The 23,797-nt window shown below is 53.0% G+C and overlaps 1 protein-coding gene and 1 pseudogene across 1 annotated transcript; one reads left to right on the top strand and one right to left on the bottom strand.

Moving 5' to 3' along the window:
• The first annotated feature begins 3,590 nt into the window (after window positions 1-3,590).
• Window positions 3,591-5,201, top strand: LOC122434973 (heat shock transcription factor, X-linked member 3-like). Its single transcript, XM_043458790.1, has 2 exons — window positions 3,591-4,171; window positions 4,566-5,201. Exons 1-2 carry the CDS (start codon window positions 3,689-3,691, stop codon window positions 5,091-5,093), a joined length of 1,011 nt encoding a protein of 336 aa, XP_043314725.1. The 5' UTR covers window positions 3,591-3,688; the 3' UTR covers window positions 5,094-5,201.
• An 842-nt stretch (window positions 5,202-6,043) lies between these two features.
• On the bottom strand, window positions 6,044-15,802 carry LOC122435790 (annotated as a pseudogene).
• Window positions 15,803-23,797: the final 7,995 nt, after the last annotated feature.

Below are 23,797 nucleotides of genomic sequence, written 5' to 3'. Positions count from 1 at the left end.
GTCAAGATGAGGACTTTGAGGGAGGACACGGGGAATCCCACCAGTCCCGGCACCTGCTGTCAGCCCGGGGGCAACCCTGTTGGCTGCATGAGCACAAGGTCTCAGGGACATTGGAGACTTGATATAGGGGGTGAGGCCTTATAGATTGGAGAGGAGATTCTTAGGTTCTGAAGCAGTTTAGGTGAGGACCCTGAGGGAGGACTGAGGGGACCCCTCAAGAGGAGACTTTCAAATGGCCTGTGTCAGACCATCCCAGCTGTGTTTCTCAGCCGAAGCCCATGGTCCTGATTTGTCCCCCTGTGTCAATCCTGTCTGTGGTTTGATACCAGGCACCATGCTCATGGTTGAGATGAGTGAGCTGAGGAGCCAAGCAAGCCCGAGGAAGACCTTCAGGACCCAGGCGAGGCCCAGGGCCCTGTGGAGGTGTAGCTCTTGGGGTCTGAGGCGGTGGAGGCTGCATCCCCCTCAGCCTCCTCTGCCCCTGGGGAGGGCAGCCACTCTGCCTGCTGTGAGTTCCTGTGGGGTCCGCAAGCCTAGGCAGAGACCAGCAACTGGCAAGTCATGGTGTTTCTGCTCAGAGTCAAACAAAGTGCTTTGGGGGCCTTCCCACCCCTGTCTGCAGTGGCAAGGGAGGAGGAAAAGGGGGCCTGAGTCAGAGCAGCAGCCAGGCAATCCTTCCCTCTGTGACTGAAGACTGAATGGATAGCCTTCTCAGAAGTGAGGGCCTGGGCCAGTTGGCAGAACCGCTGTGTAGCATCTTTGGGTTCCTGTTCTCTACAATGACATGGAGATTCATCTCTGTTTTCTTTAGAACATTTCCAAACTTTGTTAGTTTAACAGAAGACTAAATAACCTTTAATGTCCTAGTTTGTGAATGATGAGGATCGAATGTGTTTGTGGTTACCCAGTTCAAGTACAGGAGTTTTGCTCTTTTGTAAAAGAGATTGGGCACTCTTCCATTTTGATTTGTGACCCTGAAAGGGGTACATTGGAATTGGAATTAGAACTGTTTTGGAAACGTGAGCTTACTTAGCAGCAATATTGATAGGTGAGATTTAGATAATAATAATGGTGATCCTAGTGGATTCATGTTTCTGTCCTTTTTGGGTATCATTTTCAAAAACTAAGTTATCTTTGTTTATTTGGATTTGTCTGGGTTATTTAAGGAGGTAGCAGGCAATTAATCTGAGCCCCTGCCCACTGGCTCATTTATTCCGAAGACCTTCACAGAGCCTCTGCTCCCTGAAAGGCCATGTTAGCAGTGGGGATACTAGGAGAAGCAGGACAAACCCCACTCCTAGAGTGACTGTCTAGGATCCAGAGTCACAAAAGTAACTTGGAGAGACATCCTCCAGTCCCACAGAACAAGGCAATATGGGGTTGGGCAGTGGGGCTCCAGCAGGAGCACCCCGGGGTTGGTGTCTGAGCCAGGTCGCTTTGGGGCTTTGGAAAGCTGGGTTCCTTCTGTGAGGGGTGATTTTGATGAGGCTAGGTGGTGGCACCCCTCAGTATTGCATTGTGGCTTGGGTGTGATGGGAAAGTCTGAAAGGGATTATTGCTGTGAGGTGTCCTTTTGCATCTTGGATAAAGCCCAGAGACATCTCTTTCCGGGGCAGGAAGGAAGGGGTCCTGGCTCTTGTCACATTGACCACAGGGGTAAAGGATGTGTTTTCCACCCATATCTGCAAGGAATCCTGCAGAATTTTGGTCACACTCCCTTGAAGTAATGCCCAAGAAGTCCATGGAACTGCACTCTCTCTCCTGGTACCGGGGATCCAGAACCTAAAGTGTTAATGAGCTTTAAATGATCTCTTTTTGTAATTGGCCATTAATCAATGACTTGATCTTTGTTGGGGCTGCAATGAATGAATATAATGGTTTGGATGGAAGATAGGCTGGGACAGAGACAAAGAGTGGTTCTTGCTTTTCCTGGAGCAGCTTTTTCCTGCTGAAACACTCCTCAACAACCAAATTTAACAGTCCCTCTAACTGGAAGTGGGCTCTCCCCTTTCAGACATCAGGCAGTGGTCCTCACACGGGGCAAATGACCCTGCTGAGTGGCAGAACTGGGAGAACACTGTCTCTAGGGGGACAGTGCCCTAAGGTCCTCACACACAGGCCTCTCTAAGGTGCCGGTCTGTTCCCTACACAGTGATTTTGAAGAACAGTGGCCCACAAAGGTGAGAGAACACACATCTCCAAACCCACTGCCCTATCGCCCATGTGTGCTGAAGACAGGTGACTCTCACTGGAGTTTTGTCCACTCCCACATGTGGACTCTCACCCATTTTCAAATACAGGTAGATGGGGGCTTCCTCTGGTGACATCTAGCTCAACAAGTCTGACATGTCCCTGGGAGTGAGTATCTGTAAAGGAAGCCCCTTGAAAGGTGCCTAACCAGTGAGCCAACAAAATCATTTGATGTACCTGCCATCTAGGTAAGGGAGAACAGGTCCACAGTGGTGGTGGGACAGGGGCAGGGGTGGAGAAGATCAGAGCTGGCCTCGGAGAAGACCAGTGAAATGCTTGTTTTCAAGAACAGGTAGTACCTTGAGCCCCCAATCAAGTCGTTCAAAGGGCAGGTACCCACGGACACCCAAGTTAGACATGGAAGGCCAGGATCAGGGGTAACAGAAGCCCAAACAACCCACTAATGAAGGAAACAGTAATTTTGAGGCAGCCTCCAAGGAGACTGAATTTGAGGCTCTGGGCAGGGGATAGGAGGAGCACACACACAGGTCTTCCCAAAGTGAGGACTCTAGGGCCAGGAGAGCAGTCTTTATGGGAAGAAATGGAAACTGAAGACAGCAGCCTGTGATCTGCAGTGGGATGGTATCTGGGGGTGGGCAGAGCTCGGGAAGCCGCAAGCTCAGCAGAGCACCTGGCTGTGCCCTCCTACAGGGCATCCTGGGGAGTCTGTGTCTCAGGTGCTTGGGGAACAGTCAAGTGGAACGTGAGGTCCCTCTACTGTGCTCGAGCGCAGCCCTACTCTGGGGAGAGCTCAGCTTGGGTGGCAGGACAACAGGACTCTGACTTTGGGGCCATCTGAGCGGGACCTAACAACCGGCAGCACCAGCCAGAAGACAACAAAGCCAGAAGAGGGGCAAGGCCATGGCCGGTGGGGTGCAGAGGTGGGACCACCAACACAGGCTAGGCTAACCAGCCTGCTATGGATCCCATCTTCTGGGAGGGACAGCTGCCAGGGGCCCATCTGACCCCTGGGATCTCTCTCGGTGGTGGCCAAGCCAGGACTCGCCAAGGCCTGGCCCTTAAGCAAAAGCCAGCCACAGGCCTGCCCATTGGTAGGGAGGGGGGTGGGGCCAGGGGCACTTTTGTCAACCCATCCAGGGCCTGGCCCCCTGAAACAAAGCACCTGGCAGCAGATGGGAGCCTTTGCAGGCAACCTGAAACATACTTTTCTTTACTTTCAGACAAGAGACCAGCTGGGGATCCATCTCTGTCCCTAGACCCCCTCCCCTACACGGGGCCAGGGCTGCCTCTCCACATCACCTCTGTGACATCATGAAACAATTAAGGAAGCTGACCACTTAATTGGCTGCCTGGCCCACGACCCAGATTCTAGAATCTCCAGAGAGTATTTATGGGCCACCCTGACCCTGGCCTGAGCCCCTTCTGCCCTGAGCATTCACTGCTGGGGTAGAGAATGCTCCTGAGCTAGACTGGCTCCATGGCTAGTCAGAATTCCCACAAGGCACACGCAGCCCCTCTGGCTCCATTAACTTATGGGGAGCCCTCAGCAGGGGACCCCCGTGATTCCTCCCCAGATCCAAATGTTGATTCAGGGGAAGCTTTGGAGAAGCAGGTTGACCAACCTGAGAGCCTAGATCCAGGCCTCCAATACGATCTGCTCCCACAGGGCCTGAAGCCAGAAATGGCCAACAAGGAAGAGAACAACACCTTCCTCGGGCTGTCCTTCCCCAGGAAGCTCTGGAGGATCGTGGAGGATGCGGCCTTCACCTCTGTGCGCTGGAATGATGAGGGAGACATGGTGATCATCGAGGCAGATCTCTTCCAGACAGAGGTCCTCCAGCGCAGAGGTGCAGACCAGATCTTCGAGACAGAAAGCATCAAGAGCTTCATCCGTGAACTGAACCTGTATGGTTTCAGTAAAATCTCCCCTTTGGGTTGCTCTGCAGGGAAGAAGATGATGGTAATGTAGAGAGTCCTTCTGGGGAGGCTAGACTAGATAAGCTGAGTGCTGGATGGGTTTCATTTCCCAGGGGAACATTGTTCTCGTGAGAGGGTGGTTAAGGAAAGAGCAGAATACAAGGTCTGTCTTGTTCCACCACCCCCCTTAGACGGGATCCACAGGGGTGACTCAAGACCCTGAGGGACCACTGAATGTCAGGGACAGCCAGTAACACCTCAAGGGAGGATGGCCCCGGGGGAGCTCTAGGGAACAACATGCTAAGGCCTCATAACCTGCCAGAATGAAGAGACCTTGTCTCTATACATAGCCATGGCCAGGACGGTGGTGGGGAGGAGGGTGGCGAGGAAGGCCTCTTCTTCCCCTCACTGTCTTAAAGTGATTCATTTTCTTTCAGATCTATCACAACTCCAACTTTCAGAGAGAGAAGCCTCTCCTCCTGCAGAACATCTCAAAGAGAAAGAAGCGAGTGGTGGCGACCAGACACTCTCCTCGACTCCACCACAACCAGTGCACCCAAAAGGCAGGCAAGAAAGTCCAGAAGGGAACCCCACCTGCTCGCAGAACCCTCAGCCGGCGATCATTTATGCTCTCTCGCCTTTGGTCTATGGGCAGTGTAGCCGGACGGGCCGGGGTAAAGCATCTCCTCAGCGAGCAGGGCGGCCCCAGTGGAAAGGGTACGTCCAACAGTGCCATGTCTGTACCCCCAGCTACTTCTGGGAGGGAGAGTACAGGGCAAATGCCCGAGAGCCCCCCAGAGTACCCAGATTATGATTCAGTGATGGCTTTGTACAACACCTGTTACTCCATCCTGACGGCAGCCCTTTCCAGCACAGCCCCAAATGAGGCCCCTGGGTCGGAGGAGGAGCAGGGAGAGTACATGTGTGTCCTCTGTGAGCAGGTCAAGGACAAGCCCAATCCATGATCTCTCAGGTTCTTAGGGACACTCAAAAGTACTCTCGTAATCAAAAATCGATTTTTGGCCCTAATAAAGTGGAGCAAAACTACATAAGAGTAAATAAAGAATGAATGAGAACCATGAGCCTGTGTTCTTTCTGTCTGCCCATGCTATTCACACAGCACAGGGTGAGCTGGATGAGGCTGGAAGCCCACGCCCCATGCAGCCTTCAGTCTGGTCCCCGTGGTCCCTTCTCAATGGAAGCAACATTTCACATGCTTGGCCAAGGGTCTGGTTCACTAGCCGAGTGCTGAGGCCAGCCCAGGATGGGCAGGTCACTGCTCGGCAGATGGCTCAGCTGGGCTCCTGACCTTGGGGGTGTCACCTTCCCTGAGTCATGCACCCTGAAACAGAAGGGACTCTTCCTGGGTCCCCAAAGATGCCACAAGTTTCTGCTCAGCAGCTGAGCATCTCCAGCTGTTGATCCAGGGGCCTCCCCAAATAGGCTGACCAGAAAGCAGGGTCACCCAACCTGCCAAGGGCCTTGCAAACACATGACCCCAAACCCAAAGACAAGTACAAGGTTTCCACAAGGTGATCACCAGCCCTTGTTGCTCTGCCCTCACAGGTATATTTAGGAGCCTGTCTTTGGATGTGAGGTAGCCAGGCACCACATCCAACACACATGCTTTGTGAGCCAAGGGACACATTAGAAAAGGGCAAGGGTCACCTGCAAGGACAAACCACAGCCTGTTTCTGGGCCTGCGGGCATCTCTGCCTGTCAACACTCAGCCAATCCCCCAGCCTTCCCCATCACCCTCTGGTCACTGTTCCAACATCGGGGAGTTTGGACCAGAACAGAGAGGGAAAAACACTAACTGGTTTCCTAACAACACATTTCTCTCAACCACCCAGACACAGCAGGGCCAAAACGAGTGGCGATGCCCTCTTATCGTGAAGGTCAAAGTCCTGGAGACTCACACTGAGTTCTGAGCAGCACCACACGAGGAGTGTCCCAGACCCCCAATCTGCACCAAGTTGGCAGCACACCCAAGGGTGGGGCCAATTCAGATGGAACTAGACAGGCACGTCCAGGGCTCAGTGGTGACTGGACAGTGTCACCATGTGCAGGTCTCTTGGTCACCTTCCTCTCAAGAGCCCAGCCTGGACAGGTCTCCTGCCCAAAGGGGATCAAGTGCTTGGCGATGTCCACCTGGAAGATGTCCTTCCCGCCCCTCCCAGGGACGGGCTGCAGCAGCCGGTGGGGCTTGGCAAATACAGTCAGGTACTTCTGGAGAAGGTTGGATAGCAGGGCTTGATCCTCCAGCTCCTCTACCGCATCGGGATCTAGGTTTTCTGGGCACAGCAAAGTGTCCCCAATTTCCATGAGACCTATGTGCAAAGACAGGACACAGAAGGAGGACAAGGTGATTCAAAGTCATGCCTGCTGGAGACTAAGACCATATCATGGAGGAAGCCCGAGGTGAACTGGGTCTTCTGGATGAGCATTTTCAGATGGGCTCACCTTGGTGAAGGGAATTAGGTATGAAGCCAAGCTAGTGAGGGAGCGAAACAAAAGGGAGAGGCCTGGTGCTCCACAAACCCACCAGGCCACGGGCAACTCTCAGTCTGACCACTGCAGGCCACAGGGACAGAGCAGGAGGGCTCTGGTGGGAACCAGCAGACATCAGGTCCCCAAGGGATTTACCAGCAGAGAAGTGCTGCTTTGGGGCCTTACCCCTGGGGAGTCAGGGGGCTTGCTCAGGCCTGGCTGCTGGCAGTGTGGGTATTAAACCCAGGCTGGGTGCTTTACTGACTATCATGGTCTCTGCCGGGCACACGGACACACGTGGGGACACATACACACACACACAAACACACACAAACACACACACACACACAAAGTGCCATGTGCAGACCTGGATCCGCCTCTGCTCAAAGCATAAACGGGGACTGAGGCCAGGGAGGTGGTTAGGCACCTCATGCCATTGTCTCCCAGCCAAGGGACCCTCACTGTCCCTCTGAAGAAATCTCAGCCCCTCCCCCACCAACTGGTTCAACAGAAAACAAACGATCGTTTGGGAAAGCAAGCTGAGATCCAGGGCAGCACCGGGGGGCATGCAGGCAGCGTGGGGCAGGGCCTCACTTGCCTGTGATCACTCTAAGGCCGAACTTGTCCCTGTCCTGCAGCAAGGCCTGGATCTGGGTGGGGCTAATCCCCAGCCTCTGCTCCAGCAGCTCCTTTCAGGCCACATCCACCCAGTCCCAGTGTGCGTGTGGACGGCCAGGGTTCAGTGCCAGTGGTCACATAGCACAGGCCACCACTGCCTCTCCAGGGGCTTGACACCATTTAAGATGAAACCTGCATAAGGCTGTCAGAAGAACAGACAGCTGAACTTCACCTCCCAGGGCTTCCAGGGCCTCACGTGGCTGCGGATACACAGAACCACAAAGGTCAGGAGCCTGACACAGCAGCTTCCAAGCTCACAGCCCTGGGCCAGACCTCAGCCCCATGTGCCTGAGCATCCTCCAAGCCCGCTGACACAGAATGTGGGGGGTGGTCAGAAAGGTCTGACTCTTTCTATCTGTCTCCATGCAGTCCACTAATAGGGGAGTGGTGACCCAGAGGACCCATCCATCACACGCAATCTGTGGGGAGGTCAGCAAGGAGGGCAGGACAGCGGGAGAGAGGCACGTGGTGAGTTTCAAGACAGAGGGCACCAAAACCCTGGGAGCACTGAGGAGGGAGGGTGGGTTCCCTGGCTTCACAGTGCAGTGACCAGGTTCTGGTCCACTCCCAGCACAGACGGGCACTGTCCTGGCCTTGGCTTCACCCACCCCAAGGCCCTACCCCATCCGTCAGCTCCCGGGCCCATCCCTGCCCATGCTCTGCATATACCCCATCTTAGACCAGGGCTGATGAGGGCAGATCTGTGCTAACCAACCTGGCCTCGGTCCTGGGGCTGCCCTGGACCTCAGACGGCCCTGCCAGGTATCTTTCCCATGCCTTTGGGAGCCACCTTCCTCCCAGCCCTTCCCACACCATGGCCTCCACTGTCATCAGTTGTCCTGGCCCCTTGCCCAGAGCCTAGAGAAAGAACAAAGAAGAGAAGGAACCTCTGGGATGGGTGCGCTCCTTGTGCCAGGCCCTGGGACAGGACCACGCAGGGATCCCAGAATTCAAACCTCAAATAACCCACTAGGTTACTGTCACCTCATTTGACACCTGAGGAGGCACCGAGGGATAGAGAGATACCCCATGATACAGGGGACCTGACCACATGCACCTCCATCCTCACTTCTTTCCTTGTACCTGGAGGGGGGTCCCTGTTCACTGGAGGGGGCTGGAGGCAGAGGAGCAGAGCCGTAGGCCTGAACCTCATCAGGGTCTCAGCACCTGGCTGGAAGCCTCTGTTTCCACGTGGCTGTGAGGATGGGGACACGGTCCCAGAGGCACCCAGCCCAGAGCCTCCCAAGCCTTTCCTTCTCTGAGCACAGCAAAGCCACGGTTCTCACAGGCCCACGAGGCCCCACGTAGTCTCACTCCTGCCCTGGCAGGCTGCTCTCCTTGCCCCTGGATTCACCCCTGGCAGCCATGAAGGCCGTCCTTCCATCCTTGGAACATTCCAGTCTGTTCCTACCTCTGAGCCTTTGTGGGGTGTGAGGAGTCACATCATGTCCCCTAAAATTCAGGTGCTGGAGTCTCAATCCCAAGTACCTCAGTGTGACCTTACAGACAAAGGAAAGTTCTTCACAGAGCTGAGGGGGGTCAAGTGAGCTCAATAGGAGGGACCCTCCCCTAATAGGACAGCTGTCTTCATACAAAGGACACATTTAGAGACAGACAGGCACACAGGAGAACTGGGGTGAAGAGGAAGGCGGAGCTCTCCAAGCCCAGACACTCTCACCATGGCCAGCCACGCCTGGGAAGAGAGAGGGGAAGAGATGGGACAGACGCTCTCCACAGCCCTCATGACAGCCAGCATCAGCCTCGACCTCGGCTGCCGGCCTCCTGAACCAACAAGGTTCATAGTTTGAGCCACCGGGTGCAATCCTGATGTGACTGCTGGCAAATGAATACAGAAGGTCAGTCCTGTCTGGACATCTCTCCGCTGGGGCAAGGGGGGAGTGAGGGGATGTCTTCTTCAGTCCCAGGACCTTGGGCACATTCCTCTTTGTCTGCACAACTTCATGTGTATGTTTTCACCTTACACGGTGTCTGTTTTCATCTCACAGTTTCAGGGATCCAACAAGTTACCGATGCTTCCCCCTGATGGAAGGGAAGTGAAAACTCATTGTGCCAATACAGCCACTCATCATGACCACACACTCACTGAAGAGCCATGCAGGAGGAGGCCTGGGGCAAAGAACGCACACCCGAGGTACTGACACACACCAGCAAATGGCCTTCTGCAAAGGCGTCCCCCGTTTCCACTCCACCAACCACAGGCAAGGGTGTCATGTCCTCATGCCATGGCTGGCCCTGGGCATCATCATTTGGTTGAACCTTTGCCCACCTGTTGGGTGACAAAGGGTCACACTTTTCACTGGGTCTGACTTGGTTCCCAGGTAGCCTGGCTGGCCCCTGGGGCTTGACCAGTGCTATGTCTTCTACTGGGGTATGTGACTGGATCCCAGGCTTGCCCAGTTTCCACCATTCAGTTTCTCAGCCAACCCATCCCCTCTTGGGTGCCTCCAAATCTCACCAGTGTGGGTGGAATCCCTGAGCAAGAAGGGGCTCAAGTGCTTCTACCACTCAAAGCAGAGGGTTACTGCTTGGTAGCCTCAGGAGAAAACACACTTCTGCCTGCTTGACTGGGCACCTTCACCTGCACGAGGACCAGAGGAACAGGAAGAAAATCACATGACAAAACACCAATCTTGGACAAGCCACCACGGTCTTCTCCTCAGCAGAGGCCTCATACCATAGGGACCCAGGAGGGCCCAACTGATGTGAAACACACATGCATGTTCCCTCAGGGTTGGTTCTGCTCATCACAGCAGCTGGCCTGTCCTCACATGGCTGGGCAGGGACCCCATGATGCCTCAGCCCACAGCACAGAAACCCATTCCCCAGGAGTGATGGTGATTTACAGCCCAGGAGACCCCCACAAGGAACCAGAGAAAATGACTCCTCTCCTGTCACTGCCACTCTGGAAGGATCCAGGGGTCGCCGTAGTCAGTTGGCTGCCCTCCATGGAGTCGTGGTTGGGCCCCACCAGGAGGGGAACCGTGAGCAAGCAGCTGAGCCCTGCAAGGTCAGGCCTGGGCAGGGGTGGCTCGTAGGGGGTGGGTGGGGCTCGCATGAGGTCACAGTCCAGGGGTGGAGTAGGAGCCTGGAAGGAGGTCGAGGACACCTTCACATGTGTCCCAGGGCATTACCAGGACATACAGGAGAAAAGAAAGCGGGTGGGGACTCTGGCCATAGAGGGGACCTGGAGGTGCTGCTTGGCCACCTGGCAGTCGCTCCTGGTCCCAGAGCCTGGAAACCCCTGCCTGGAGGTACCCTCCATGCATGAAGCAGGTCCCCCCTTCCTGCAAACACAGCGAGTCGCAGGTGCTTTAGGATGGCTGGGCTGCGGCCACTAGGCAGGACAGTGGTCCACCACTGGGACCGAGACTGCTGACAGCGTCGGCTGGCCTCAGTTGTATCGTGCCCACAAACACTGACACCTGTCATTTCCGGTGTGCACGGCTGCCCGTACACATACAGGTATGCATACACGCATTTTCGTAGTCACGTACGTACGCAGACACGCACGTATGAACAAAGGTGCATTCCCTCACTGGCCCTGTATGCTAGGAGACAAAACAGGATCCACCACACTCTGAGGCACCTGGAAGGTCAGGCCAGGAGGAGCCTCCAGCCTGGCGGCCGGGAGCAGGACCCAGAGGAGGACCAGGAAATGAGCGGCCGGGCAGAAGAGAGGGGCAGAGGCAGGAGGAACAGGGCAAGGAGTCTGGGGCTGAAGTGTGGGAAAGACCTGGATGAGGAGGAGCTTCTGAAGAAGGAGGCAGGGTGGGGTGGGGCTGGGGCGGGTGGAGCCGCCGGAGGCGGGGTGGGGCTGACAGGATTGAAGTTGTGGGCCCAGGGAACCCACAGAGAGTGGGCCTGTCCAGCTTCATGGCGGAGGCCAGACTGTGCCCTTTTGAGTCCTTGCCATAGGCGTCCAGTCCGTGAGATGGCAAGAGTCAAAGTAACCACGACCCAGGGTCTTCAGCAACTGCATCTGAGCTTCAGAGTGGAACCCAGGGGCCAGTGAAGCAGGTAGAGGCGCAGCCTCTGGGCGCAGTTTCCCATCTCTGGGCTGAAAGCCCATGCTGGCTCCCCTCCAAGGCACCCTGGGACTGCCGGCCCAGTGCTGAGCAACAGTCTATCTGTTTTTATTTTGTTTTGTTTTGTTTTTGCAGGTGTGAAAGAAAATCCTCACTGTGTTTCCTGCTGCCCCTGGGACCTGAGATGTCTCAGAGAAAGGCAGGTTCGCCTTCAACACTTTTTCCTGTCCTCTTCCTCTCTTCTGGGGGCTCAGCCCACCCAGAGCAGCCACCTGACTCTGCTCCTGAATGCCGCCCTGCCTGCTGTGTCCCTGCCTCCCAAGTGCCTGATCAGAGTAAATGCTCCTTTTCCTGTCCCCACTGCTACTAGCTGAGCTCAGGCCCCATGGCCTGGGGCTGGTGCTGTCAGCCTACGGCCCCCTACTGGTCTGGACCCCTCTTGTCTCTCCTCCTCCAGCCACTATTGCACACACCATTGATTCTGTGTCACACCGCAAGCACATCTGTCCTCAACTCCAGATGGAAAGCACAGCGGAGCCCTCTCCTATTTAAACCCCAACCCATCCGTGGTACCCTGGGGGGCTTCCAGTGGTCCCAGGTCTCCTTCCTTGTCGCCCAGCACTCTGGTGGCTGTGCTGGTCCTGCGCTCTGTGCAGAGCTCATCCAGGACCCCACACTTTCTCATGCAGTTCTTCCCCTGGACTGCTGATTCCTCTTGCCCTGCCCCTGGACCTCTGGCTCCTCTTGTCCTGACCACCTACTGTCCTCCTTCCAGGCACAACTGTAACACCCCTTTCTCCCTCTGCCTGAGTGTCAGGCACTCTCATCTGGGAGTTCTGGGGCTCCCTACACCTTCCTGCTGCCAGCCCTTGCCCCCCACTTCCTCCCAGACTGCAGCTGCTGTGCACGAGTCTGGACCCCCAGAGGGTTGCCGAGACCCAGGAAGGCAAGGTTGGTGTCTCCCTCATTCCTATTAGCTGGCTACCCACACAACTGCTGCCGTGGGAATGTTGAGTCAGAGCAGTGCTTTCCCTTCCAGCAGGCAGCCTGCTGTCTCCTTGCAGAAGCCTCCCGGCCACAAGATGAGGGGCAGGGGCTGCCTCCTGAATTTGAGGCCTCAGCACTGTGGGGACCCAAGTGATCACCACACACAACCCCCTTATGCTGGTGCCCCACTTCTCACCCCCAGACTGGTTACCAGCTGCCTCCAGACACCCCAGACACATCTGAAACCAGTAGTGGTTTCAGATCATGAGGGAGGGTCCTGTGAACAGTGGGTGGGCTGCTGCTGTTCCTCCCGCATCCTGGTTTTGAACTAGACTTTGCCTAGTGAACTGGACACCTATGAAGTGTGGCTACTGATGGGGGCAGCTGTGAGGCCCTGCTTCATGGCGTTTCTCTGCACCCGTCCCTTCGCTGCTGCTGGCCCCAGCTCTCCTTATATGCCCAGATGTGAGGACCGAGCCATGGAGAGTGCTGCCTCACACCCTGCCTGGATCTCTGAGACTTGGTGAGGGTTCCACTTTGTCCCTGCTATACGTTTGCTGTACGTTTGCGTTCCACTTTGTCCCAGCACTGACCTGGGACAGGCTCAACCCAGATTCTCGGTTTCCCTCGTGTCCTCCTTGGACGATGTGGTTTCCTCTCCGAAATGCTTGTTTCCCATCTCTCCGCTGAGCTGTGTGTCCTTTCTGTGCCGAGTTGTGGGCACTTCTTTTGGGCGCTCATCCTGCCCTGATGTTTCTATTGCAGATTCGTCATCTTCTCTTTGCAAGCTAGCTACGGATTCAGTATTTACCTGGTGTCTTGGAGCCATAAGTGCCCCACAGGTCAGCATGTTTCTGTCAGGCCCTCCCACCAGGGGCCACCGTCCACCCCCAGGCTTGGCACCTGGGGTGAGCAGTCCCTGAGGAGATGCTGCCCTGGCATCCAGCACTCTGCCTGTGAGAGAGGGCTCCTTCACATCTGTTTTGGTCCCTCGGTACCTGCGTAGCTTTGGTTCTGGGCCTTAGACTCCCACATGCAGGACAAGCCGAGGGGCAGCCATGTGGCTCTGGGATGTCAGCCAGACCTACTTCTCCTCTGTCCCCAGGGTAGCTCTTGTCGACTGCACCCCTCTCCATATGGCCCAGATGGAGGGGCCAGCCTGAGAGCTGGATGTGATTCTGATTTCATCTCAGCTCTGCTGCAATTCTTCCAGAGGACGTGGCACACATGGGTCTTGCGGACACGGGTGGCCACTCTGCTGCCACTCCTCAGGGTGCTGACTGCCCAAGGGATGGGGCACCACCCAGGGGGACTGGGAGATCTTCTGTGAGCCTCTGATGGTGCCCTGCTCGCTTTCACATCACAGGCCTTTATATCACCTCTGACCCGGGAGTGGGAGATGCTGGTTTCCACGTGTCGATCACTCCCAAGCTCTGGGGTCTACATGCCCTTCACTGTCCTCCATCTCGGCAGGTTGGCCACGACCCGGGTGCCACAACCCCCAGCACTGGAGGTGTCTTCTGGACACGAGGCTGCAGCCCACAAAACGGATCCAGCTGTTTAGTTTGCGAGAATGAGGAGCAGGGAGGGTGGACTGGAGTGTGCATTGCCATCCCATACTCATGGTGAGAGGACTTCAGTGAGTGGACTCTCATGTGCTGGGCAGGAGCCCCATCTGGCTACCCTGTACTTGCGTGCCCACCATGGTGACTTGGCCAAGCACAGAGAAGATGTGAGGAGTCAGGAGCAGAGGCCGCCCATGAGGCACCACCAGAGGTGGGAAGGTTCTCCAGTTTGTGAGTGGGGCGAGTATCCCCCTCTTTTTCTGTGTGTTTCAGGAGCAGAGGCCGCCCATGAGGTGCCATCAGAGGTGGGAAGGTTCTCCAGTTCATGAGTGGGGTGAGTATCCCCCCTCTTTTTCTGTGTGTTTCTGTTTTACTCACTGGAGTTCACGCAGGGTTCCATTCAGCCTTACCATCTTTCCCTCACATCACATGTTCCCCCAGGTTCTGAAGGACTCCTCGATAGACATCTCATTAAGCCCTATACCTGGCTGTGGGGGATACTGCATTCCAGGCCCTCCCACCTCAAGACCGACTGACAGCTCCTAGGGACTGGCCCCGTGTCCCTTGCCCCTTGACCCCCTGTGCCCAGAAACCCCAACCTGGGGGTCGTCCTGAAGGGTCCGCAGAGTCAGAGTTAACCATGTTTCTCATGTTGGTGTCATGTTGGCTGTGTGTCTGGCAACCTCCACCCCTCTGGTGGCCCCACCTCACTGTGTGGGTTCACCATCTCAGACCCCAAGGTCCCTTTGGGAGGGGATGCAGTCCTTCCCATGTCTGTTTGCTGTGGTGCGGCAGCATCCTTCTCCTGGGGACCTGCCCGATTCCTGTTCCTTAGTTCCAGACCTGGAACTGGCTCGGCAGCTGAAACCGGGCAAGGGATCTTGACCCGTTTACTGGGGTGGCTGCCCTTGGCCTTGGTGTCGTTTGGACTGTACCTTGGTTGGTTGCCCACCTATCAAGCCTCCAGGAGGTTGCATTTTGTTGACCACCTGCCCTGCTCTGTGGGTCCGGCCTCCTGGGAGGCGGCAGCCCTCGTCATGGTCCCTGGCTCCTGGCCACTCAGTGTGACCTCACGACCTCTGCTGCAGCCCCTGGACAGCAGGTATGGGGGAAGGGGAGTGTTGTCCATCTCCTCCATCACCAGGCACGGAGAGCCCAGCCTGTGTTGCACAGTGACTTTGCTCTGCTTGGCGGCCGGGCAGTAGATGATAAGTTCTTCCCGTGCTTCTTCAGTTTTCATGCTGGTAGTGCCGTGGGTCTTGCTGCAGATCAGGGCGGCTGGCTCCCCTGCTTCCTGGGATGGAGGGGTACCTATGAGGGAGGACTCTGGTTCAGTTTTCTCCCTGGGAGTGGGGGGGAACCAGCTCTTTATGTGGTGCAAGGTGGGCGGCTGCTGCCGCAGGCTCAGAAGTTCAGAGATGTCTGGGATGTGTCGGTCTTCTGGGGCCTGCCTCCCAGTCTCCCTTCGTGTCAGGGATGCATGTTTTCCCAAGAGGACATCTGATGCCAGTGGGTCAGGCCTGACTTGGCGGAACGTTCAGTATCTGAGGTTCAGCCACTCTTATTGAATCTTGGGCTGATGTTTGTCCACTGCCTGAAGCTTTCTCAGCTACCAGGAAAACCCTGGCCGCCTCCCCCCCCTCCTTGGTTCTCACTGTTCTTCATCCTAGGCTGGTCATCCCCCTGCAGACAGCAAAGCAAAGCAGTCACTCCCCTCTATTCACCCCACGTTTCACACGCCTGGATCTTCTCATTTGCTGGGGAATTCCTCTCCCCCTGCCAGCCCAGCAAAAGTTCTAGCAGCTGGGTTGTGGCCTTGAGCCCAGGGTCAAGTGCACACCGACTACCCCCAGGATGGGTCCTCACAACCAGTGGGGCAGGGATGTCGACTCCGTACCAAGGACCCATCTCGCCACCTCTCCTCAGACCACTCCAGGGCCAGCCTTCTCGGGATGGGTCCTTTGTGAGGCTATTCCCGGGGGTGGGGTGGGGGGGAGTTGGTGCTGGAGGCTGGCTGGGGACTCACCACCAAGGGGACGGGGAGCAGGCAGGGTTGGGGAGGGCATCCCTTCACCTGCGATGCTGACCTGACAGTTCCTGCCAGCCCATCGGGAGGTGCAGAGCACAGACAGGCATCGAGGTGTCCACAGTGGGCCCTGGTGGGCGGGCCCTCACAGTGCCTGAGGCCTCGTGATCGCTATTGACAGAGCGGGAGAACTAACACTAAGAATTGGCGCCTGAGCGGTGGCTGTGTGTACACACAGGACGCCAAGTGCTTTTGCCCAGGTGGCACCACACTCTGCCCTGCATGCAGCCTGGTGGGAGGGGCTCTTGGCATCTTTTGCATTAGACAACTGCTGGGTTGGGCAAGAGAACTGCTTCCAGTGTGCTGGTCATCCAGCCATCTGCTAGCCATGGTGTAAGCACAATCTGATGGGAGAGGGCAGGTCTGGGTGCCAGATTTCACAAGGCAAAGCACATTCAAGTCCAAAGACACCTGTCCTGCAAGAGGCTCCTCCACTGTGCAGGCCGACAGGTGTTCCCTCACACCTGCATCACTCAGGGCTGGGGGTGGGGAGGTTGGAGCCCATCTTCCAAGCAGACCTGTAAAGCCCAGAGCCTGAAACGAGGCAGAGGTTGGGGAGCATGAAACGTGGGGGATCAAACACCGACTTACATCAAGGGACCATGGAGGGCTTTTCAGATGGGAGGGCTGTCTGGGCTGGGTCTTGTAGTGAAGAGGGTCTCTTTGGCAGGGAAATGGGGGAAGGGCCCCCAGAAGGGTCAGACCCATGGAGGGAACTGAACCCAGGTGTGTAGCTGAAGCAAGTGAGCTTGTGGAGGGCCCCCAGCCTGACACTATCTGTATAGGTTCCCTGAGGGATTTTCGGCAAAGGATTTCTAGAGCCTTTGATGCGCTGTGAAGTTTCATCCACTGCCTGCAGAGGCAAGGCTGCGTGCAGGCATGTGCAGCAGCCAGGTAGGCTGGGCAGGCTCTGGTCCTCCACAGAGGTGGTGTGGGAGGAAGCAGACACTCTGCTCTGCCATCTCAAAGCTGGATTGGTCCCCAGCACCACCATTGCTGGAGCGTGATTCTCAGCAAATCACTCCCTCTCTGAGTCTCCATTTATTTATCTGAACGATGAGCACAGTGTGATGTCCCCATTAGGAGTAATACTATTTGTTTGTGTATCTGATGGGAGTGAGGTGGTCACAGAAGCACCAACTATGAATACTGGTTGAAGAAGCATCTCTTTTGCTAAGAGAACTTTCCCCAGAATGAGTAGGAATGCAGGCATGTACCTTGAAGCCTGCAGCTGGGAGACAGGGAGACACTGAGGAGCCTCAAATTAGGAAAGGAGGAGAACATGGACACCATTGGCCCTCCGTCCCAAAGGTTCCATAGGATGCAGCCTGGGTTGGGGCTTGAGGGCCATTGGTGGATTTTGAGCAAGGATGTATATAGTGGCCCCTGGAGACAGAAGGCATTGTGAACTGAGTCAAACTGCCAGGATTTGTGAACTGGGGGGACCAGTGCTAGGACCACAAGTTCCTAGCAGGACCAGGAATCCATGAAGCTGTGAGTCTCTTCCCTGAACTGTGCAGGAGTCAACATCTGCCTGCTGCCTCAGGTCCATGATCTGCTGTCCACATTCCATCACCCAGAATACTTCAGCAGCCAAGTGTTTTCACCAGCTTGACCTAAACCGTTTTGGTAATAAAACCAAAAATGGATGATAACAAGAAGCTACTTCTAGTATCACGAATTTTCTCTATGTAGCCCACTTGGTATTAAAAGTCACATGGTTCACTGCAGTCATGTCAGTGTGTTTGCATGCTCCTGTCTGGGTGTTGATGATCTCTGTGTCACCATTAATGATTTCTAAATCCCTGAACTCTTGTGACCCCCCAAAGCTTTTGGACAAAGCATTAGGCACAAGTGATCCTAGCTCCAGTAAGAGCCAACATTTTCAGAGGACTGACAGAGGCCCAGGGGTACTGGATCTGTTACCTTCCTCCAGCCTTTGGCCTAGAGGGATGCCCTTCCTGGGACAGGCAGGACTGAGGGCCAGCCCCAGTCAACCTGGATGACTATACACCCCAACATCTGCCAAAGAGCCTCAGGATGTGAAATCTATTGGTACCAACCATGCTCTTCTGTGGTAGAAATAGGTGGAACCTAGACCTAAAAAGAAGAAGGACTCTTGGCAAGCACGTGTATTCACTGGTTTGTAATTTTGGAAACCTGTCCACCATCTTGTTTCAGGACAAGAGCTGAAGGAGCCCTGTGCGGTCTCCCAGTACAGCCCCAGAAAACCTGGGTCCACCCACACAATTCTGGGTGTTAACATGATTCAAAAGTCTCTGGTTTTGAGATACACTGGAAGCTCAGCAGCATTAGGCTCACCTGGTTGACTTGCTTTCATAGCACACTTCTCAAGCTCCGATAGGAAATGCAGGTAGAGGAGATGAGAGGAAAGGACATTGTTCTGCTGCTGGTGCCGCTTCCCCTGCTGGGTGGCCCCCTCTGTCTCAGAGAAGCCTGTTTGTTAGCTTTGGACGGGATGGAAAGCTGCCTTTAGGGAGTGGCACCCTGGCCTCACCTGATCCATGCTTGGTAGCTAATCATATTCTTAGGATTAACCTGGTCCCCAAATTGCAAAGGCCATGTTTTCCCTGAGCAAAATTGTGGTTTTCTGTCAGCCCATGATTTGGAAGCTGTCTCTTGCTTTCCCACCTCAGCTTCTGTGCCCCAGTGACCCTCCACATACCCTGGTTACCCATGAGGGTATATGGCCATCAGCCTCACAGCACGAGGCTGAGCAGCCCAGATCAGTGTCCTTGCCTGGGTTTGTCCTTGGCATTGTGGCGTCATGGCTCAGAGGCCAGGGTTTAAAATCTTGAGCCAGTGATGAGCCTTTTCCAGCCTCAGGTTTCACATCTGTGTGCTGGGTGTAGTAACAGTGCACAGTCACTAGGACAGCAGGGAGGGTTCCATAAGTTGAAAGGCTGGGATAAATTTGGTGCACAAAGATGTTATGGGGAAGGGAACCAGGAAAATTATGCCAGGATCTTTTATCTGCTTTTGGGACCTACCATTGGCTGACAAAGGCAGAAAAAAGTGCTCCATGCCACCTTGTCATCAGCCTGCTATTGTCTCCCTCTGGGGCTCTGGGGACTGTTTTTAAGCAGCTTGCTGTTGGCATGGCGACATTGCTGGGAGAAATATCAATTACTTCAGATATGCAGATGACACAACCCTTATGACAGAAAGCAAAGAGGAACTGAGGAGCCTCCTGATGAAAGTGAAAGAGGAGAGTGAAAAAGCTGGCTTGAAACTCAACATTCAAAAAAATAAGATCATGGCATCTGGTCCCATCACTTCATGGCAAATAGATGGGGAAACAATGGAAACAGTGACAGGTTTTATTTTCTTGGACTCCAAAATCACTTCAGATGGTAACTGCAATCATGAAATTAAAAGACACTTGCTCCTTGGAAGAAAAGCTATGATCAACATAAACAGCATAGTAAAAGGCAGAGACATTACTTTGCTGTCATAGGTCTGTGTAGACAAAATTATCGTTTTGCCAGTAGTCATGTATGGATATGAGAATTGGATTATAAAGAAGGCTGAAGGCTGAAGAATTGATGCTTTTGAACTATGGTGTTGGAGTAGATTGTCGAGAGTCCCTTGGACTGCAAAGAGGTATAACCAGTGAATCCTAATGGAAATCAGTCCTGAATATTCATTGGAAGGACTGATGCTGCAGCTCAAGCTCCAATATTTTGGCACCTGATGTGAAGAACTGACTCATTGGAAAAAAACCCCGGTGATGGGAAAGGTTGAAGGCAGGAGGAGAAGGGGGTGACAGAGGATGAGATGCTTGGATGGCATTACTGACTCGATGGACATGAGTTTGAGCAAGCCCTGGGAGCTGGTGATGGACAGGGAAGCCTGGCATTCTGCAGTCCATGGGGTCTCAAAGAGTTGGACACGACTGAGCAACTGAACTGAACTGATGGGTCCAGATGCTATGCTAAGCAAATTACACATACTGAGTGGTTGCTATATATTTGAGTATACTATTACACCCACTTAACAGATGAGGAAGCTAAGGTAACAGGTAGTAAAATCGTAGTGACAAGATTTAAGCACAGAACCTGTTGACCTTTTTAGTCCTCTGACTCAGCACAAGACTGAGCCAAATGACAGTGTCCCTGCTGCTCCAGGGCCCTGGCAGGCAGCTTGAAGAAGTGAGGTCAGTGGGTGAAAACCACAGGAAGCGAGGGGGCTGGAACATGTGGAGAGAGCACGATCTAGCCCAGGAGGAGCTGCCACTCACAATAGGAGGGTGTGTGGGCCAGGTGCCAGGGCTTTTGCTTTGTCCAGAATGGCCAAGAAAGCTGAAGTTCAGTAAGAGATCTCCCAGTTTTTTAATGTTGGCTCCTCATTTTATAAGGAGCCACGCCAGCTGCCTACACCTGCCACTCACACAGAGCCTACAGGTGGCCCTCTCCTTCCTCCACTGCACTGGCTCCACACAGTGTGCCCCTTGCCAGGGGTTTGCTCTCAGAGGTTGATCTTCTGTCTGAAAGTGCTCCCTCCTGGCCTAAACTGTCTGCTCAGCTTCATCAATGCATGCTGTTGAAGAACAGAGAGAGACTCGGGGAACACGCCTGCTTCCATGTCTCCTCCTGTAGTTTACTCATCTCAGTACGAACTGCACCTCTGAGCTTTCCCATGTCCTCTCTGTAGGGATCAGTGTCCTCTTGGGCAAAGTTCTCCTGAGGCTTTGGACTGCATCTGGATGTATCCTTTCTTCCTTTTACCTGGACCATTTCTCTTCTCTCCCAGTTACACAGTCAGCCTCTTGGGACAGGTTCACAGTCTTATTAATTATCTCACTCTTCCCATCTTTCCCCAAGTCTGATCTCAATGCATAATAGGTTTACCTTTCAAATATTTGCTGAATTAAATATAAAAATTGGAGTACGCGTGAGGCTTGTCTTCATATTCTTGTTAATGGCAAAGCAGGTTCAGTTGCTTTAATAAAGAACTAAAAATAGAGTTACTTTGTATCTTGAATCCTGTTTTCTCATCTATTAAGTATTATCAAACCTATAGGAATCACTTAATGGGTATAGATTCCATAACACAGCGCCTGATGCATAGAAGGCACTCAGGAGGGGTCAGTTCATCTTGTTGCTACAGCTTTCATGATTTAATACAATTGTTGTTTAGACTCTTTTCGATCCCATGAACTGTAGCACTCCAGGCTTCCCTGTCCTTCATCATCTCCAGAGCTTGCTCAATCTCATGTCTATTGAGTCGATGATGCTTGGAGTTTTCCAAGCATCTCATCCTCTGTTTCCCCTTTCTCCTCTTACCCTCAGTCTCTTCCAGCATCAGGTTATTGTCCAATGAGTCAAATCTTGGCATCAGGTGGTCAGAGTATTGGAACTTCAGCTTCAGCATCAGTCCTTCATATGACTATTCAGGGTTGATTGCCTTTAGGATTGAGTGGATTGAGGTCCTTGCAGTTCGAGGGTCACTCAAGAGTCTTCTCCAACACCACCGTTCAAAAGCATCAATTCTTTGGCACTCAGCCTTTTTTCTGGTCCAACTGTCACATGCATACATGACTACTGGAAAAAGCATAGCTTTGACTAGACGGACCTTTGTCATTAATGTCTCCGCTTTTTACTACACTGTCTAGTTTGGTCATAACTTTTCTTCCAAGGAGAAAGTGCCTTTCAGTTTCATGGCTGCAGTCACCATCTGCAGTGCTTTTGGAGTCCAAGAAAATAAAATCTGACACTGTTTCCATTGTTTCCCCATCTACTTGCCATGAAATTATGGGACTGGATGCCATGATCTTAATTTTTTGAATGTTGAGTTTCAAGCCAGCTTTTTCACTCTTCGCTTTCACTTTTATCAAGAGGCTCTTTAGTTCCTCTTCACTTTCTACCATAAGGGTGGGGTCATATCTGAGGTTATTGGTATTTCTCACAGCAATCTTGATTTCAGCTCAGGCTTCATCCAGCCTGGCATTTCACATGATGTACCCTGCATATAAGTTAAATAACCAGGGAGATAATATACAACCTTCATATACTCCTTTCCCAATTTTGAACCAGTCTGTTCCATGTTGAGTTCTGGCTGTTACTTCTTGACATGCATACAGGAATCTCAGGAGGCAAAGAAAGTCATCTGGTATTCCCATCTCTTTAAGAATTTTCCAGTTTGTTGTGACCCACACAGTCAAAGGCTTTATAACATGGTCAATGAAGCAGAAGTAATGTTTTTTTCTGGAATTTTCTTGCTTTTTCTAGGATCCAACAGATGTTGGCCATTTGATCTCTGGTTCTTCAGCCTTCTCTGAATCCAGCTTGTACATCTGGAAGTTCTCAGTTCACATACTTCAACAGGCTAGCTTGAAGGATTTTGAGCATTACCTTGCTAGCATGTGAAATGAACACAATTGTGCAGTAGTTTGTATATTCTTTGGCATTTCCCTCCTTTGGGATTGGAATGAAAACTGACCTTTTCCAGTCCAGACACTGCTGGGTTTTCCAAATTGGTTGGCATATTGAGTGCAGCACTTTCACAGCATCATCTTTTAAGATGGAAATAATTCAGCTAGAATTCGATCACCTCCACTAGCTTTCTTTGTAGTGATGCTTCCTAAGGCCCAGTTGACTTCAAATTCCAGGATGTCTGGCTCTAGGTGAGTGATCACACCCTCATGATTATCTAGGTCATTAAGACCTGTTTTTTTGTATAGTTCTGTGTATTTTTGCCACCTCTTCTTAATCTCTTCTGTTTCTGTTAGGTTCTTACCATTTCTGTATTTCAGGCTTTAATACAATAGAGCTAAGACTTACTGAAAGTCAAGGCTGATCTTATTGCAGATGATCCTCACATAGCCTGAACTGAGATCCCAAGGAACTCATGAAAGGTCCCTTCCAAATTAAGACAGAATTTAAATTTCCACCTATTCATTTTTTGCTTGTAACTGTTTGCTTGAGCCTGGTAAAAACACTGCTTCCCTTCTTCACAGAACTTTTACAAATCTAAGTGATGAATATGCTCATTACTCTCTGTCATAGGCTGAATTTTCTGCCCCCCTCCAAATTCACATGTTGAGGCCCTAAACCCAGCACTTCAGAATGTGCTTCTGTTTGAAGACAGGGAATTTAAAAAGGTAATTGTTAAATGAAGTCATATGAGTAGACCCTAATTCATTCTGATTGTGGTTCTTATAAGAGGAAGTTTGGAGACATAAAGGGACACAGGGTTGAGCATGCACAGGGAAGGTGCCATCTGAAGATTTAGGGTGAAGACCACCATCTACAAGCCAAGAAGAGAGGCTTCAGGAAAAACCTGACCTGCTGACACCTTAATCTTGGACTTCCAGCCTTCATAACTGTCAGAAAATGAATTTCTGGGGCTTTCCTGGTAGCTCAGTAGTACAGAACCTGCCTGCTAATGCAGAAGACACAGGGTTGATCCCTGACCTGAGAAGACCACACATGCCACGAAGCAGGTACCCCATGCCCCACAACTGTTGAGCCTGTGCTCTAGAACCCAGGAGCCCAAACTGTTGTAGGCTGTATGCCCTAGAACCCATGCTCTGCAACAAGAGGAGCCACCACAATGAGAAGCTTACACACCACAACTAGAGAGTAACCCCACTCCCCACCACTAGAGAAATGCCTGTACAGCAACAAAGACTCAGCACACCCCAAAATAAATAAAATTATTTTTTTAAAAAAGAAAAATGAATTTCTGTTTTGCAAGCTACCTAGTCGGTGACATTTTGTTGTGGCAGCCCTAGGAAACTAATACCTGCTTCTTCTTTTAGACCTTTTTGTCTTCCTAGTGATGGAACTCCAGAA

This window comes from Cervus canadensis, chromosome X (genome assembly GCF_019320065.1).
Source record: "Cervus canadensis isolate Bull #8, Minnesota chromosome X, ASM1932006v1, whole genome shotgun sequence".
Taxonomy (NCBI): domain Eukaryota; kingdom Metazoa; phylum Chordata; class Mammalia; order Artiodactyla; family Cervidae; genus Cervus; species Cervus canadensis.
The sequence above is the reverse complement of the archived record's forward strand: the minus strand, read 5'-3'. Positions and strand labels throughout refer to the sequence as shown.